Source organism: Galeopterus variegatus, unplaced genomic scaffold (assembly GCF_000696425.1).
Source record: "Galeopterus variegatus unplaced genomic scaffold, G_variegatus-3.0.2 Scaffold736, whole genome shotgun sequence".
In the NCBI taxonomy this organism is placed as follows: Eukaryota; Metazoa; Chordata; class Mammalia; order Dermoptera; family Cynocephalidae; genus Galeopterus; species Galeopterus variegatus.
In genome coordinates, this window is record NW_007726847.1 from 8,825 (window position 1) to 26,644 (window position 17,820).

At 55.1% G+C, this 17,820-nt stretch overlaps 1 protein-coding gene across 1 annotated transcript in view; it reads right to left on the reverse strand.

The window, feature by feature from the left end:
* Positions 1 to 17,820, reverse strand: part of MYO7A (myosin VIIA) — a gene marked incomplete at its 3' end in the record, with an annotated part of 48,983 nt that overhangs the window by 8,124 nt on the left and 23,039 nt on the right. The window contains exons 4-14 of the mRNA XM_008571940.1: positions 14,253 to 14,437; positions 13,549 to 13,670; positions 13,326 to 13,468; positions 12,892 to 13,005; positions 12,088 to 12,241; positions 11,054 to 11,130; positions 10,251 to 10,370; positions 9,334 to 9,476; positions 7,868 to 8,078; positions 7,178 to 7,313; positions 4,542 to 4,648 (exon numbers count right to left, since the gene is read on the reverse strand). Of these exons, the coding sequence (XP_008570162.1) occupies positions 4,542 to 4,648; positions 7,178 to 7,313; positions 7,868 to 8,078; positions 9,334 to 9,476; positions 10,251 to 10,370; positions 11,054 to 11,130; positions 12,088 to 12,241; positions 12,892 to 13,005; positions 13,326 to 13,468; positions 13,549 to 13,670; positions 14,253 to 14,437 (1,512 nt within the window). The remainder of the gene's footprint in view (positions 1 to 4,541; positions 4,649 to 7,177; positions 7,314 to 7,867; positions 8,079 to 9,333; positions 9,477 to 10,250; positions 10,371 to 11,053; positions 11,131 to 12,087; positions 12,242 to 12,891; positions 13,006 to 13,325; positions 13,469 to 13,548; positions 13,671 to 14,252; positions 14,438 to 17,820) is intronic.

Below are 17,820 nucleotides of genomic sequence, written 5' to 3' on the forward strand. Positions count from 1 at the left end.
AATTTGCAGGGTTTTCCATTTTAGTTTTATTTGGAATATATTCTAGGATTGTGCCCAGGGAAGCTGGGGCGTATTTGCAATGGGGAAGGGTGATGGTCAGATCTGTGGCCCACAGGGCTGCTCCTGCATCTGATCCAGCAACAGCGCTGGGTGGCCCCCTATTTGGAGGGGAATCTGTCCAGGCTGGGCTGTACCCAGCCCTTGGTAGAGCCCCTGCCAGGAGCAAGTGCACACACACACACACACCCACAGCACGCACGTGCACACACACAGAGCACATACACACACAGCACAGCACACACACACACACACAGCACAACATATACACATACACACACACACACAGCACAGCATACATACACACACAGCACAACATACACACATCACAGCACAGCATATGCACATACACAGCATAGCACACACACACATACCACAGCTTACACACACACACTCCACAGCACACACACACACACACAGCATGGCATACATACACACACACAGCACAACATACACACACACACAGCACAACATACACACATCATAGCACAGCATATGCACATACACAGCATAGCACACACACACATACCACAGCTTACACACACACACTCCACAGCTCACACACACACACACAGCATGGCATACATACACACACACAGCACAACATAGACATACGCAAACACCACAGCACACACGCACAAAGCACAGCGCGCGCGCACACACATAGCATGGCACGGCATACGCACACACACACACCCTTCTCTGTTTCCATCATCACACTGGAACTCCTCTCTGTCTGTCTTCCCTGCTGGGCTGTGCGCCCGGTGGGGCGGGCCGGGTCTGCCTTGTCCACTGCTGCACTGCCAGGGCCTGGCACAAGTAACAATCAACAACACTTCGCTCGGCTGGAGTTCAGTTGAACCGGTTCCTAGTGCTGCCCATGGGCTCACAGAAATCGTCCACCTTCCAACGGCTCAGGCCAGAAATTTAGGTACCGTGCTCAACACCTTTTCCCTCACATCCAATATAGCCGCATATCTTATTGGCTCTACCTGCAAAATTCTTCCAGTACCTGACCCCTTCTTACCACTGCCTCCACCACCAGCCTGGGCCCACACCAGCACCGCCCCCTCAGATCAGTGCAAGGACCTCCAGACTGGTGTCCCTGCTTTCTGTCCCTGCACTCCCCTGTCAACACAGCAGCCTGAGTGAGGCTGTAAAAACAGACCCAACTATGTCTCTTCCTGCTTGAGGCCCTCCAACCACTCCCCACTTCACTCTGCATGAAAGCCGAGGTCCTCACAGGCCCTCTGGTCTCTCCACCACCTGTTCACACCTCTTCACCCCGCCTAGGATGCTCCAAGCAGGCTTAGAAAGCACCTCAGGGCTTTGGCACTTGCTGTTCTCCCTCCAGAACGCAGGGCTCCTTATCAGCTTCATGAGGCCCTCCTGACCCTACTCGAAATCGCAGAGCCCCACACCACGTTCCTCCCCCCTTAATCTTTCTCCACACCGCGTATCACCATCTAATACGCTGTGTATTTTACCTATGGGTTAGCTTATAATAAGAGAGATTTTTCTGTTTTGACCACTGTCCAGGACCTAGGATGACCAATGTCTGGCATATACTGGGCACTCAGTAAATATTCGTAGATTGAATGAATGAATGGATGGCAGCCATGGAGCTGTGGGGTCTGCTCTCACGTCCCTGGCTATCTGGGTTTCTGATTTGGTTTTATTTCCTGATATTTGTTGTTTTTCGGGATAATCTGTGGATGTTTGGGGATGGGGTAAAGGTGGGAGAGAACAGCCCAGACTAAATGTTAAATGGCTCTGCCAGGGGCTCTGAGGAAGGGCACCTGAGCATGCCATGAAGGGGCTGGAGTCACAGGCTTCCACCCTGCCAAGAGCATTGCAATTGCCATCGAATAATCTGTGACTTAATGAAGTTACAAAATACTTTTTCTTTCCTAGAGATGATGCTTACAGAGACACACAGTACAATAAAAATTATTTTTTAAAAAAAGAAGAAAATCAATAAAATCTTTTTAGAAAAATCAGGGACTTGGAAAATCTCACTTTAGCCCTCACTTGCATGTGACCTTGGACAAGTCCCTGCATGTCCCTGAGACAGACCTGGGCTCAAATCCCTGTTGTGTCACAGCTGTGTGACCTCGAGCAGGCACCTTGGCCTCTCTGGGCCCCAGTTTCTTTACCTGCAAAGTGGGAGTAATATCAATTACTCACCGGTTGCTGAGGGAAGTGGCTGAGGTAATAAATGTGGATGCTTAGCTCACAGCCTGGCTCAAAAGAGGTGCCCAGTAGATGTAATCGATACCAAATTTGTCACCGTTGTATCCTAATTCTCTGCTTCTAAAACTCCCTAGGGACTGGGCCATTTCTGGAGACCCGAGGTGTCTGCGCTTGGATCTCTCACTCCCTCAGCAAATGAAGTTCCAGTCCCAGGGGAAGGAGCCTTAGAATTGGAAATGTCATGAAGGGTCCCCAGATGCCTCTGGAGGCTTTGAAAAGAGAGGAGAGAGAGAAAAGGGGTGGAAGATAGGGTTCAGCCAGGGTGTGCCTGAGACCAGGAGGAGTGGGTGGGCCTGGCTGAGTTGGGGGGCTGGGGAGCTGGGGGAGAAGAGGAAAGAGTGGGTGACAAGTGAAGGCCCAGGGCCACGCCCATCTCTCGCCAACGCTGCATCCCTCCCATACCGGGCTTTGGATGAAGCCTCTCCTGGGCACTGGTGCCTGGGAGCCCCCTCTCTGAGGGCAGCCCTGCGTGCACTCCACCAGCTGGCTGGGCTGAGGTGTTGGCCTGTGTGTATATGGTGGGGGATCCAGGGCCAATGCATGGGCAGAGAGGAGAGGCCACTGTCAGACTAGCTCCTTGCCTTTGCCATGCCGGTGCCCTGTTCTGCTGCCATGGAGTGTGTGGATTGTTCCAGAACTCTGTGAGGCACCGGGCAGCAGGGGGTGCCAGATACGCAGGAAGGAAGAGGGACTCAGCATTAGGCCAAATGTGGGAGGACATCAGTGTTAGGCAGGGAGGAAACTGACAGACGAGAAGAGAAAAGGGAGGCAAAAGGGGGCCCCAGTGCTAAGCTGCTGCTGAGGGTACCTAGCACCTTTGGGATCCAAAGCACCTTGGTAGGCACGACCGGAAGGTGGAGGTCAGGACACGCCAGGGATGGTGTTCCAGGTCTAAGGAGGCCCAGGGAATGATGATTCCTAGTGCCAGGTCCCCACCAGAATGCTGTGACTTGGGGTGAGTCACATCCCCTCTCCGAGCCTCAGCCCCTCATCTACCAAATGCAGAAAACACCACCTGCCCCTCCTGCTTTGCAAGGTTATCAGAGGATGTGACCCAGTCAAGTGCGCAGAAACGCTCTCCAGGGCCAGGTGGAGGGAGCAGGGACTGACGCCTCTGAGAGACTCAACAGGGGCAGAGGAGCTGGGGGCCTGGGTTCGAGTCCCCACTCTGCCCAGGCTCACTGGGTACCTTGGGCAAGTCTTGCTCCTCTTTCTGGACTCAGAGTTCTCCTTTAAGAAACTGAGATGCCTACAGCACACACAACTCGAGAAACAAAAACAAAAACCACTCCACAAACCACTCCACAAAAAAAAACACACTCCAAAAAAGAAGACCAAGCCCAGCCCTTCCCCAAGCGCCAGCACCTGCGGGCTGAGGCCCAAGCCCAGCCCAGGGCCGCTGAGGCCTCTCCCGCCATCCTCGGCCCCGGCTGGGCTCTTTTACCTTCACAGAAGCTGCTGACTGGCGGAGAGTGACCGATGAATAACCACAGAGAAACTACAATGGGAACCACAGTGTGGGTGAGATGGGGCGCAGAGGGGTGAGGAGGGCACCGTGGGCCAGAAACAGAGGGCAAAGTCACCAGGGAGAGAGGGAGAGCCACAGGGAGAGGTCCGGGGTACTGACAGCTCTACGATGGCCGGTGGTCCCAAGGGCAGGGGGCAGCGTGGACGGGCACCGAGGAGGTGGGGGTTCTACCCTCCCGTGCACCCTCAGGAAGCCATGGGCACAGGAGGAAAATATGGAGTAAAAAGGCATACCACCCTGCAGGAGAAAAGTCCACCAGACTACCTCATTAGGAAATCCTCCCGCCATCTGTCTAGGGTCAAGGCCTGGCGCAGGTATGCCCTTTGTGCCAGTGTCTCCGAATGCCCACGCCCATCCTGTATCCCGAGGCTGGACCTGCTCCCTTCGCCCTGCTCCCATTAACTGCGGGAGGTCCAGGGGGTGGACCCCGATGGGAAACTCAGTCCTGATCAGGCTCTGCTCTGTGACCTCCCACATGACCTTTCTCTGGGCCTTGCACCTTAGCCACAACCCCATCAGTACAAGAAGACCAGATGGGAGGATCTCAGAGGCCCCTGCAGGCCCCTCCTGAAACTACAGCAAAGCTCTGTCACCACTCTGTGGCCAGAGGGCCTCAGCTGAAGCTGTTGGACAAGGGTGGGGCCTAGACCCAAGCATGGCTTCAGGGAGCCCTTCCCGCCCAGTGGAAGCCTGCCAGCCTTACCATGGCGACGTCAGCCTGGAAGATCTGCTTGATGAACTTGTTCCTGGAGGAGTGGACCAACTGGATGATGTCACCATGCAGGGTGTCCCGGTTCTTCTCCAGGAAGCCTAGAGCAGCAAAGAGCAGTCACACCTGCCAGACAGCTCTGGCAGCCCCCACCTGACGAAACTCAAGCCTTCCCCAAATCCACGATGTCTGAGCCAGGAGGACATTCAAAATTCACCTAGTCCAACCACATCCATTTCACAGTGGGGGACACTGGGCCCTGGACAGGACAGGACAGCAGCTTGCCCAAGATCACAGAGAAAGTGAGGAGCTGTTTCCCTTACCACATGGCCCCCTCTTCCAGGCCTGTTCAAGAAAGGCAGGAGGTCTTGGTCCCCAGGAGAGAGTGAGGCCACCTTCCTGACTGAACCACCCCAAAGCCACCATGAGTCTTTTGAATGAAAGTGTCAAAAGCCTTTGTTAAGTAAGTGTGTCACCTGGGAGAGAACGCATGCTGATCCAGTATAAGCTAATAGTAAAGGAATTGATTAAAATGAACTTGTATCTGGACAGTACATTACATTTTACAAAGTGTCCTCACAGCTCCCCCTGTATATGTGGGATGGACAGGGATTATCTTCTTCATCCCACAGTGGGGGAAACTGAGGCTCAGAGAAGCTAAGTGTGTTGTCTAACATCACACAGCAAGCCACAGGCAGAGTTAAGACTCGCACCCAGGAGCCCTGGAGCCAGCGCCACATGGACCCCAGAGGGTGCTGCCATTCCAGGGACTGAGGAGTTAGGAACTGGTTAATGGGGTTTTTGCTAGATGAGGCAGGAGATGTGTTGTCCAAGGGCTGGGATGCCTGAGAGGGGTGCCACTGCAGAGAAGTGGGACTTAGGCTGCCCCTAGATTATAGATGGCATAGAGACCCAGTGCCAGGCTGCTTACCAGGTGTCTGGGCACACAGCAATGGAAGAGTGAGCTTTGGAGTTAGGGCAGAATTGTAGGGCTCACATAAAGCTCTATGCCAGACTTACTCTGTGACCCGGGAAGGGCCTCAGTCCCCTCATCTGCTGGATGGGAGGATAATACCCATCACTGCAGCATGGCTCACTGATACATTACTGACGCCTGGACCAATCCAACAAGGGAGTATGAGCCTGATGGCTCCTGGCTCGCTTGTTTTGAACTTCATTGGCCTTTGAACTATGGGTGGGACACTTTGGGGCTGAACCGCAGGAACTCTATGTCGATACACCCCACAACTGATGCCAATTCAAGGTCGGCCCTTTACACCAGGGTAGGAGGGATGGGGTTGGCAAGGACAGTCTAGTCATTTGAGAGACTTGTAAGAATTCCAAGTGAGATAAACCTGTGTTCTCACCTCTCTTAACTTCTAGCTTTAAAATGAACCCTTGCATGTCCCAGGAGAAAAGAAGATGTGTCCCCTTCAAAGCTTGCATTCAGACTTGTTGCTGAGAGTCTTGGTGTCTAACTGGGCTGGTTCTAGGCCTGGCTTTGTGCCTAACAGGCTACATCATGTCATTGTAAGGACAGAGACAAACACCCCAGCCTCAGTTACCCCAAAAGAGCATTGAGCCCACCTAAAAGAACTGGAAGCAGGGACTCAAACAGATACTTGCACACCAGTGTTCACAACAGCATTATTCACAACAGCCAAAAGGTGGAAACAACCCAACATCCATGAACTGATGAATGGATAAGCAAAGCGTGGTGTATCCATATACCGGAATATTATTCAGCCATAAAAATGGAGAAAGTTGACACATGCTAAAGCATGGATGAACCTTGAAGACATTATGCTAAGTGAAATAAGCCAGGCGCAAAAGGACAAATACTGTGTGATTCCACTTATACAAGGTACCTAGAGTAGTCAAATTCATAGAGGCAGGAAGCAGAATAGAGGCCATGAGGGGCTGGGGGTCAGAAAGGAAGGGAGTGATTGCTTAACAGGTACAGAGCTCCTGTTCTGGATGATGAAAAGGCTTTGGAACTAAATGGCAGTGATGGCTGCACGACACTGTGATCATACTTAATGCCACTGAATTATACTCTTAAAAATGGCTAAAATGGTAAATTCGATGTTATATTATACAGTCTCTGTGTCCATGGGTTCCAGTATCCATGGATTCGACCAACTGCGAATGAAAAATATTCATGACAAAAAAGGATGGTTTCATCTATACTGACCACGTACAGAATTTTTTCTTGTTATTATTCCCTAAATGACACAGTATAACCACGATTTACATAGCATTTGCATTGCATTACATGCTGTAAGTAATCTAGAGATGATTTAAAGTAGATGGGAGGATGTATGCAGGTTGTATGCAAATACCATGCCATTCTGTATCGGGGATTAGAGCATCCGCAGGTTGTGGTATCTGCAGGGAGTCCTGGAACCAACCCCCCATGGATACACATTATAAAATAATATACAATTTTAAAAATCTTTAAAAATCACCAAAAATCTGGAACAACAACAAAAAATAGAGCATTGAGCCCAGTGTTCCTAAGGCCCCTTCCCTCTCTGTATCCCAGGACCCCAATGTCTTTCTCCCTCTGGGGAAGGGGAAGGGAGAGGGCACAAGCAAAGGGAGACAGACGCCCGCCAGCCCACCGGTACCTTGGGTCTCATAATAGACAATGCCTGCAAAGTGGTTGATCCCAAACTGGGTCTCATGGTTGTTCTTGGGGGGAATGTAGTTCGCATTGAGTTTGTGCTGGGAGTTCAGCTTGTGCAACATGGTGGTGTCCGTGCCCTGTGGGAATAAAGGGGCAGCTGCCCAGCCCACCCTCCACGCCCCTCCCACTCTCCACCAGGCCCTGCTGCCTCTCCTGCCCAGGTTTTCCATCCCTTTTCTGTCTATCTCAAGACTTCCCCTCCGTTTATTTATACCCCCCACACAGGAGCGCTCTGGGCCTTCATTTCCCCATCTGTTAAATGGGTGAACTGAAACTAAACCTTGAAAGTACATTTCAGTTTTAAAAATCTATTTCCCATGATTTTAATCACGGGACCATTTAAATCATGGGACCAATCCCTCTCCCCCACTCTAAGACATATTCTGTGTCTTGAGCACCTATTCTATGCCAACTGTGTGCTTAGATCTTCATTGTCTGGTTCAGGACCCAGTGGACTGTAGGTGATTCCCAAATGTCAGGTGAATGCACTGGATTGGAGCCACCCTGAGAGGTGGGTTTCATTAGTCTCATTTTGCAGATGAGGAAAGCTGAGGCTCTGAGTGGGGAAGGGACCTTCTCTCCCCCAGCCTGTGGGTGGCAGCGGCAGGATCCTGCCCTGCTGCACAACCACCTTGGGGAACTTGCTCTCCTCGTCGATGAGGGAGATGATGTTCATGGGCTTGTTGGCGATCATGTCCAGGGCGTCCTGGTTGTCGGTGAACTCGATGTGCAGCCAGTCGATGCTCTCCAGGTCATACTCCTCCTGCTCCAGCTTGAACACGTGCCGCACGAAGAACTGCTGCAGGTGCTCGTTGGCGAAGTTGATGCACAGCTGCTCGAAGCTGCGGGGGCAACAGGGATGGGGTAGGGGTGTTGCTCAGGAGCTGGCTCTGCCTCCACCTGCAGCATGACCTGCAGCAAGCGCTCCCATCATGCGCTGTCCAACCTCTGAGGTGGGCAGGATTGTCAAGTGCAGCACCCTTGTGTACAAAGGAGGCCCAGCAAGGCGAAGGGCTTGACCAAGATCACTTGGTGAGTCAGAAGTAGAGTTAAAGCTAGAACCCCGGGCTCAGCACCCCCATTTCAGGGCCCTTTTCCCTGCATGACTAAGCCATGTGGGGAGGGCTGGGGCTGAGGGACAGGCACTCAGACCCCTGGCAGAGCACCTGGGAGAGGAATAGCCAAGATGCTGGGAGGTGGACCATAAAGAGACATCAGAAGTGTCAATGCGGGCCGGCCCGGTGGTGCACTGCTACAGTGCGCTGCTTGGGAAGCGCGGCGGCGCTCCCGCTCGAGGGTTCAGATCCCACATACAGACCAGTTCCCGCTCACTGGCTGAGCGAGGCGCGGGGGCAACGCCGAGGGTTGCGATCCCGTTGCCGGTCCCCGGTCCGGTACGGGGGCAACACTGAGGGTTGCGATCCGTTGCCGGACACGGAAAAAGACAAAAAAAAAAAGTGTCAATGGGAGGCGGGGAGGGCTGGCATGATTTGGCAGGCAGAGCCTTGACCTGACAGAACTGAGCTGTAGACACAGCCTTGTGCTTTCAAGGTGGGTATCTTGGTGGTGGGGAAGGGCTCTGAGACATCTGAACACTACAGGAATTGAAGTGACTTTGTAGGGCCATGCAGCTAGGGAGGGGACAGGGCTGGCTGTCTCCAGCCCCAAGATCCACCCATGCCCGTTCTACCCATCAGCCCCTTACACAGTGCATAAGAGGTGTAGGACCCCAAGGGTGGCTGAGACCCTGATGCTTAAGCTTGACTCAGGCCTGGCCTCACCTGGTTCAAGGCACCTTGCAGTTTGGACACTGGGCAGATCAGCAGTGGCCAGTGGGGCCTGGAGAACAGAGGCTGCCTCCCCAAGTGTCCAGGATGGGGTAAGAACCTCCCCACCACCCCTGCTGTACTCAGCTGACCCTGGGGAGGGGAGGGAAGAAAGCAGGGAGGGCCCACCAGATGACCAAAGTCAAATTTTCCAACAGGCTGGCAGAGTATGCTTGAGGCCAACCAAATGTGGTTTAAAGGCAGAGATATGACATTTCTTATGTCCATGTTGTGGAAGGAAATCCCCACAGAGCACAGCCCCATGTAGCACCTGTTCACAGCAAAGTTCTCGAATCCGAAGATGTCCAGGAGGCCGATGGACCGGCGAGAGGTCTTCACTTCCTGGGAGGGAGGCTTGTAAATTGCTGCGTTGATCTTGTCCACGATCCACACGAAGAGCCGCCCATAGATCCCCTGAAAGGCGGCCACATCAGCCACCTGGGCCCCGCCACACCCCGCCACAGCAACAGGCCAGGCTCCTGGACCCTCTGTGGCCTCGCCCCAGCCCCTTCCATGGAACAGCTTGCTGTTTGGAACCCTCAAGCCTTTATTCAAGCTGCTCCTTCTGCCTGGAGCGCCCTTTCCTGCTTGAACAATTCCTACATGTGACCCAAACTCTATTGAGATATCAGCTCCTCTGAGAACCCTTCCCTGCCCGTGCAGGTGGGGAAGGAGCCCTCTTTTGGGTTCCCATCTCTCTGTCTGTCTGTCTCTCTCATCAGCTCTGAATATCTCCAAGGTCTCAGTGACCAGCACCGGGCCTGGTGGGGTTTGGGGGATGCCGCTGGTGAGGAAGGGCTCAATGAATGGCAAATGTGTGACCCAGCCCCTCTTCTGTGTCTTCTGTGGAGAGGCCAAAGAGGGTGTCCCCTGGCTGGGAACAGCACCAGCTGATCAAAGCAGGCCAAGGGTTGAGGGCCTACGGGAACCAGAGCTGAGAGGGCCCTGGTGAGCACTGCCAGTGCCCAGTCCCTTGTGGGATGAATAAATGCCTGGGGCTCAGAAGAAGGAAGATTTTGGCCCAGGTCCAGGAGAGAGCCAGTGGCCAGAGCCTGGGTCAGACCCCAGGGCAGGCGGGGGTCAAGGCCCAGATGGCGCCCAGCTCTGTGGACTCCTGGGCATCTGCCCATCAACAGCCAACCTCCTGAGCGGTGGGGAGAGTAGGTGGCCACTCCACACACAGCCCACCTTGACGAAGGCGTCCCGCACGTCCAGCGCCTGCTCCCTGCTGAGCGGGGTGGACACTGTCTCCCCACGGGTGATGAGGGTGCGGCTCGTCAGGCAGCTCATCAGGTCTGGGGAGTTCACCTGGTGCAGATGACACCCAGGTGCTCACCCGGCCACCCACCTGCCACCTGCCAGCCTGTCCCTTCCTCCACCCACACCTAGACCCTCCCTCCTAACCTTCTACCCAGGCCTGGCTGGGACTGTTCCTTTCACTGAGAATGTGCTTCCTTGTGACCCCACTGCCACGTCCTCCCCAACCATCGAAGCCCACCCAAAGGCTGCCTGGAAAGAATTTCTCCCTCCTTGACAACCCCCTCACCCTCCCAACCCCAGCATGTTACCTGTCCCTTCTAGGGCCAGCCCTGGCTCTGGCTTTATTCATCCCAGTTTCCCAACCCAGGGCAGAGCCTAGTGTTTTCTAAAAGGCTGACAGACAGACTCAATGAATTGACTCAAGGACACCAGTGCCCTTTACCCAGGTGCAGAGACTAAGCTCAGCCCAGAGCGTGGGAATGACTCAACCAGGTCACCCCACCATCCCAGGGGCAGCTGGGCTGGGATGGGCTAGTGAGGCTCCCAGGCTCTGGGATCTGCTCCTCAGAGAACTGTGCCCAGCACAGGTGGTTTTCAACACTGAACAAAACTCTCCCAAACAGGGGGACCCTGCCACCTGGTTCCCACAACCCAGCCCCCACTGAGCTTGAGATAAACACTATCTTCAGAGGGACAGAAGCAGAGGTGGGGGAAGAAGTCCAGGCACTGACCTCAAGCAGGGATGCGGCTGTGGCTAGTGATGGGGACAGAAGGACCTCACAGGCATCCAGGTTTTCAAATGTGCGGGCTGTCGGCGGCAAGGGGTGGGGCATCAGGGCAGGGAGGGTGGGCACAGGGACAGTCCTAGGAGCACCGGGCTGCCATGCCCACTCTCAGGGGGCCTGCCATGTCCGCAGAGGGCAACGACACCATGATTAAATGCTTCTCTGGGTCGATATACGAGTATGTTTGATTAATATTCTCATCACGAGCCTGTCGGCACCATGAGGGTAGGGACCATGGATGTGGAGCACCAGCACCATGCCTGGCATCCCAGTAGCAGACACTGGCCAGCTGTGCCTCTCTCTCCCGACCTCCACTCCCAGCCTCACAGAGCTCTTGGCGGCAGCTCTGGTTCCTATGAGACCGGCTTCGTGAACCTACCCTTCCCCAAACATTCCCTGCTCTCTCAGGCCGCAGGACCTCCGCACAAGCTCTTTCCTCTGCCTGATGCACCCCCTTTCCATGTCTTAGTCTTTTATGACTCACTAGACTATGATTTTCTTAGCTTTACGATCATTTATTCACTGAGAAAATTTCCCAGAGCTCCCACGCTGCCCAGAGCCCACGGTGGGCACCAGGGGCAAGAGCAGTGTGGGACCTGGTGCTTGCCTTAGGGGACCACCTCCCAACCTGCCACATAGGAGGTGTCCGGGGAATGTTAGGTGAGTGAACACGTTCCCTTCCCTAGCCTTCTGCCCTCAGAAGATGGTTATTCAGTCACTCAGATCTTAGTATGAATTAGTTCAGGGATTTACCCTCTCTCTAAGACATCCGACCTTCAGTTTGGAAGGGCCCAGAGCAACTCTCAATATACTTTATCTGTACATCTCTACGGTGGAACCTCAGCACAGTGACACCACACTTGAGGATTATTTCAAGCTAGCAGACCTGCTTGAATCTACCCGCAGGTGAGTTCTCCCAGCTTCCATCCCAGAGAGGGTCCATGCTGGGGGGCACGGGTGTGTGTGCTGTGCCACCTCACCCTCATACTGCAGGTTGCCCAGGTGCAGGATGGCGGCCAGGAGCTTCGAGATCTCCCAGTTCTCGGTGTCGGTGAACATGAGCACCTTCATGGCTGAGCGGATGTTGGCGTACTCCTGGCTGTCCACCCGGCCCTCACAGGTTATGCAGTTCCCCTGGTGGCAGCGTGGGAGACAGGGTGCAGGATCACCTGCCTGGCAGTCACAGCACCAAGACCCTACCACGCTCTCCTCAGCTCCCCAGGGACACCCACTCTCAGGGACTTAACCCCTCACCAGGTGCAGCCTGGTGTGGACGGAGGACGGGAAACTGCAGACAGGCAAGGCATCAACAGGGGGTCTGTCCCATTGTGTGTGTGTCTACGAAACCTGTGTCTGGGTGTGTGTGTGTGTGTGTCCAAATGTGCCATTCGGCTCCAGGAAGGGTCCAGGAAGGCTGTCACACCTACAACACACACACACACACACACACACACACACACACACACACACACACACACTACACACCCATCATGTGCCAGAGTCCACACTTGTGTCCAGCCCAGCCCAGGCAACCAGACATGGGCTCTCCCAGAGCTAAGGAAGTGTGCTACCCAAGCCAGCCTGTCCTGTACATGGCCCCAAGAGCCTCCACCCTGTGCTTGGTGGCAGCAATGGCCCAGGGCCCACTTCTCCTTGGTGTCCAGACAGCAACAAGAGGCTGGGACCCTGGGACAAGTGAGCCTTTGAGGCTGAGACCCCAGCAGCCCACTCCCTACAATCCTGGGATGGGCATCCCCTCCCCAGGGTGCCTGCCTGGGCCTCACCATGGCCAGGTAGTTGTAGTCGGTGGCCTGGCCCAGGCCCAGCTTCTTCTTCTGATCCTCGCTCATGCCCTCCAGCATGCAGTAGAATACGTGGTAATTTCTTTCATCGGGGGCCTGAAAATGTGGGCACAGGTGTCGGGGGCATGGGGAGGAGGGTGGGCAGAGGCCATCAGGAACCACAGAGGTCCGTGTGGTTGGGAAGATTGTGAACATAGCTTTCCACTCTAACAAATGGCTTTCATGCAGAAGCCCAGTCAGTGGGTTTCATGGTGGGGTTTCAGGCACCAAGGCAAGCAGGCAGCAGCAAGGGAGGTGAGGGACACCTGGACTATACAGTGTGTGCCCACCCATCCCTGAGGCTGGGGTCCTGGGCAGCTGCAGCTCTGCCCCAAGGGAAAAATGTCTACACTCGCATCCCTGGGGCTCAAGCCCACCTGGCGACAGACGCGTGACTTCTCCAGCAGATACTGCTCAATCCTGGCGCCCTCGATGGCTCCTCGCTTGTTGAAGTGGATGTCAATGTACTTCCCAAAGCGGCTCGAGTTGTCATTGCGGATGGTCTTGGCATTCCCGAATGCTACAAGGTGGCTCGAGGGTCACCGGCAAAGCCAGCCCCCACCCAGCTGCCCAGTCCCACCCTCAGAGCCCCGGCCCGACCTTCCAGGATGGGGGTGGCTTCCAGGACCTGCTGCTCGATCCACGAGTGCTGCCCACTGATGGCCGCCAGGAACTGTAGGATCAGCTTTGTGCTCTCCGTCTTCCCTGCCCCAGACTCCCCACTGCAGAGGGAGTAGCAGGACGTGTCACAGCCCACAATGACCCCTTGCCCATCCGGCCCTTAGCCTAGGCTGCCCCCACCCACCAGCTCCCTCATTTGTAACATGAGCTGACGATACGGACCTTCCAGGGCCAGGGAAGGGTAAAGGAGCTCAGTACCCGGCCACACGTGAAAGTTACTTTTTTCCCCTCCATTCAGACACACACACCCCTCCACCCATACTTGCCATAGAGCATGGCACATATTAGAGGCTCAGCCAACGCTTTGTCCTTTTATCCTCTGCCCAAGAGAAAACAGGAGCCCAAGATTCCAACTGACCATAACTTAACAGAAGCCATCAGTAAACAAGGTTGGCCTCAAAAGCTAACATGAGTTTTGGTGGCATTAATAGAGACATAAGACCTGGGAAAGGGAAGGAGATTCTCTACATCATGGCACAGCATGGAGCGCATAGGCCCTGGTTCCTGAGAAGTTTCACGGCATTTCCAACAGTGCAGGCAATCTCTGGAGGCATTAGCAGGAGTGCAGAGCTGGAGCTCTAGGTGCTAAGCCTGGAGCTCCATGCAGGTGCCGGGGCGCTCACCTGATGATGCAGCACTGGTCACGGCTGTTGCGTTTCATGTTGAAGTAGCAATTGTCAGCAATGGCAAAGATGTGGGGGGGCATCTCCCCAATCTTCTTGTTGGTATACTGGCGGATGTGCTCTGGCGAGTAGATGGAGAGCAGCTGGTAGGGGTTCACAGCCACCAGGATGGAGCCCGTGTACGTCTGTGGGCAACAAGGGAGGGGGAGCTCACTACTTCCCGTGTAGGAGGCTCTGACTTTAGAAAGCTCTCAGGCTCTGCTCTGCTCTGTCCCTCCAGAAGGAGGAACTTTGGCTTTGGAGTCACATGAGTGGACCTGAGGTCAGAATCTTGCCTCCTTAGGAGCCGGGACAGGGCCTTCAGACCAGCAGTGGGTCTGGCTCCAAGCAGGTGCTCAGCGACACTTGATGAAGGGAGGCGGGAAGTGGGGAGAGGAGGGAGGGTCTCTAGGCCTCGATTTCTTTATCTTTATCTGTAAAATGGGTATGATATAATTGTTTATGAAGATTAAAGGAGACGGTACATTTTAAAATTCGTTAACACACAGCAGGCACTCTTCAAATATTGGCTCCCACTTTGCCTCTGAGTGCTGAATCTCAAATTTTTGGAGCAAAATTCATAAAGTGGACCATGTCCCAGAGGGGAGACCGGCTTGATGAGGGAGGAAGGAGTGGGAACCAAGCCATAAAGAGCTGAAGTGGCCCGTGGGGCAGGGGGGAGTACATGGCTTGGGGGCTGGGTGGGCCCCAGTCTCTGCAGCACCACCCCAGAGCAGAGGGGGCTGCTGTGCTCTGGGGGATGGAGCCCTTCCAGCCATCCTGGACCTAGTAGGCATGGGGCCAGAGGCACTTCACATAGCCTTCTGGGGCTTTCTCTACTTGGGCTCCTCTGTGAGGGCCCAGGTTGGCTGTCCATGGGCAAGACTTCCTGTTGTGGGCTTGGGGCCCAACCACACAGGGGACAACACGGCCTGGCCCTCCAGTGCTTACCAGGGCAGCATAGGCACCCAGAGATTACTTCTCCCTCCTCCCACCCACCCCCGCAGCTTGAAAAGGTCAGGACCAGCCTGTAATTGGTGATGGATGTGTAGACATCTGGGGCCTGGACAGGGCAAAGAAAGATGTGACCACACAGGGGAGGTGACAGCCCCACCCATCCCCTGCCACCCAGGGCTCGGTGCATCACACCAGAGCTACAGCCATGCCCCAGAGGTCTCAGCCCAATGTGGCCATGCAGGGAAATGCAGCTGCAGGCACCAAATGCCTGGGGAAGTGCCCGCCTGCCTGGGCCAGGCCAGGCTGTGCAAAGCAGGAGACCAGGAGTCCTGACCAGGTGCCGCCCTTCTCTGGGCCCAGCAGGACTTTCCTTTCCCATCCAAGTCTCTTCCTCCAAACAGCTCATGGCCAGAAGCAGCTGGGACTCACTGTGCCTCAACAGCCCAAGCAAGGAGAGGCAGAGTGGGGCAGGGGAAGCAGCTCCAGGGGAGTGGCGGGGCCAAGCAAACAAGCGACGAAGCTATGAAGCTCTGCGCCACACTCACCCGCCCTCCGCAGCTGGTCTGAGGTGCAAAGTGTGGAGCAGGAGAAAAGGAGCTGGTCAGTGGGGAAGCGGGCATGAGGGCGACCTCCACAAACAACACCACACGGGCCCTGGGTTGAGCTACCTTCTCAGATCAGGACCTGCTGACCCCCAGCCCACCAGGCCCTGCCCCAGGACCCCTCAGCCTCCATCCCTTACAGCTCAGCCCTGCCCAGCGTGGGAACCATTGGGTGGGAACCCGTGCCAGACCGTGAATCAGCCATGAGAAATGTCCTTTGGCAAACCTCAGTTTGCTCGTCTGTAAAACGGAGTGGTTGGCACCCACCTCCCAGGGCTGTTGTTAAGACAAAAGGGCAAGGACATAACCTTTGCCAGATGCCTGTATGTGAGCGCCACTGCCTTTCCTTTCTTCTTAATACTTGCTTAGTAACGTGATGCTCAGCCATCTGGCCCGTGATCACTGCGTGCCACGAGGCAGACTCCATGCAGTCATCAACCACCCTCTACTGAGACCCTAGGGAAGCCGGAGCTGTGGGAGCTCGGATGGAGGCACCTGGATTCCTCGATCTGAGGGGTGTTGGGAGCAGGAGAGGCAGAGGGCTGGCCAGTGGGCAGGTGCACAGAGGCATGAAAAGGCATGACATTTGAGAGGTCTGCTAGAGAAAGGTCACCCTGGCCACCGTGGGAGGATGAATGGTGGTCACCGAGGCTGGAGGCAGAGACACTATCTCAGACTAATGAACCAGCCTACAGGAGGAGGTCAGAGCCAAGTGCAGAGCAGGGGCAGTGCCAGAGAGGGACATAGGGGCTGCCGAGACACCATGAGAAACCTCCCAGGGGCTGCGGCCGTAGCCAGACCCTCTTTTCCCACCCACATCTCTGTCCACTCTGCCTGCAGCCCAGAGGGCCCTCTTGAGCATGAGACTCATCAGCCCTCATCCCCTGGACACCCCCACTTGATGTCCACCAACATGTCCAAACCAGAGTTCACCTCCCCTCCCCCTCAGCCTTCCCAAATCACCAACAGAGCCACCACCGTCCTTCACGCAGGGCAAAGACCTGGGAGGCCTGCGACGCCTCCCTCTCCTCCCCCTCCCCCACTTCTTCCATCTGCATGGCCACCTTCCTGGCCCGGGGACTATCACTTCTCAGCAGACCATTGCGGGAGCCTCCCCATGGGGCTCCCAGACACACACTTGCCCCTACAATCAATCGTTCACTTGGAGCCAGGGTGGGCTTTTAAAAAATCTGACCATGGCATCCCCTGCTGAAAACCCTCCAGCAGTTTCCCGCAGCCCCCCCCCCCCCCACCTTGGCCCCGCCGCCCGCCCTTGCCAGCCTCGTCCCCAGCTGGACCCCCGGACGGGTCGCACTTACCCACGCCCCTTCACCCAGTTAATTCCTTCTCATCCACGCCAAGATGACACCTCCTCCAGGAAGCCAGGCACCCCCCCGTGGGATCCATCCCACCCCACACGGTCCCCTTCAGTTCGCTCGCCTGACTCCTCTCTAGTCCTGGTTCAAGGCCTCTGTCCCCCAGGGCCTGGCACCATGCACAGTACGCAGGACATGCTCAGCAATGTTTGCTGAGTGACTAAATTGATGGGTGGAGAAGGTATCGCGTGGACAGCATTACCTGCTGTCCACAGGAACTAGCAGGGAAGGGAGCTAGGGACAGGCCTGTCAGCACCACCAAGGCAGCCCTATCCACTCTGATGGGAGGGTGGCCTGGGATGTGGCAAGTGGACAAAGCACAGAACAGTGTGAGGAGTGAAGCTACCTTCTGTGTAGAAAAAATTATATATACAAGTATATATAAAAATGTATATTATAGGGCCGGCCCCGTGGCTCACTCGGGAGAGTGTGGTGCTGGTAGCACCGAGGCCCCGGGTTCGGATCCCATATAGGGATGGCCGGTTCGCGCACTGGCTGAGCGTGGTGCAGACAACACCGTGCCGAGGGTTGCGATCCCCTTACTGGTCAAAAAAAAAAAAAAAAAAAATATATATATATATATATATATATATT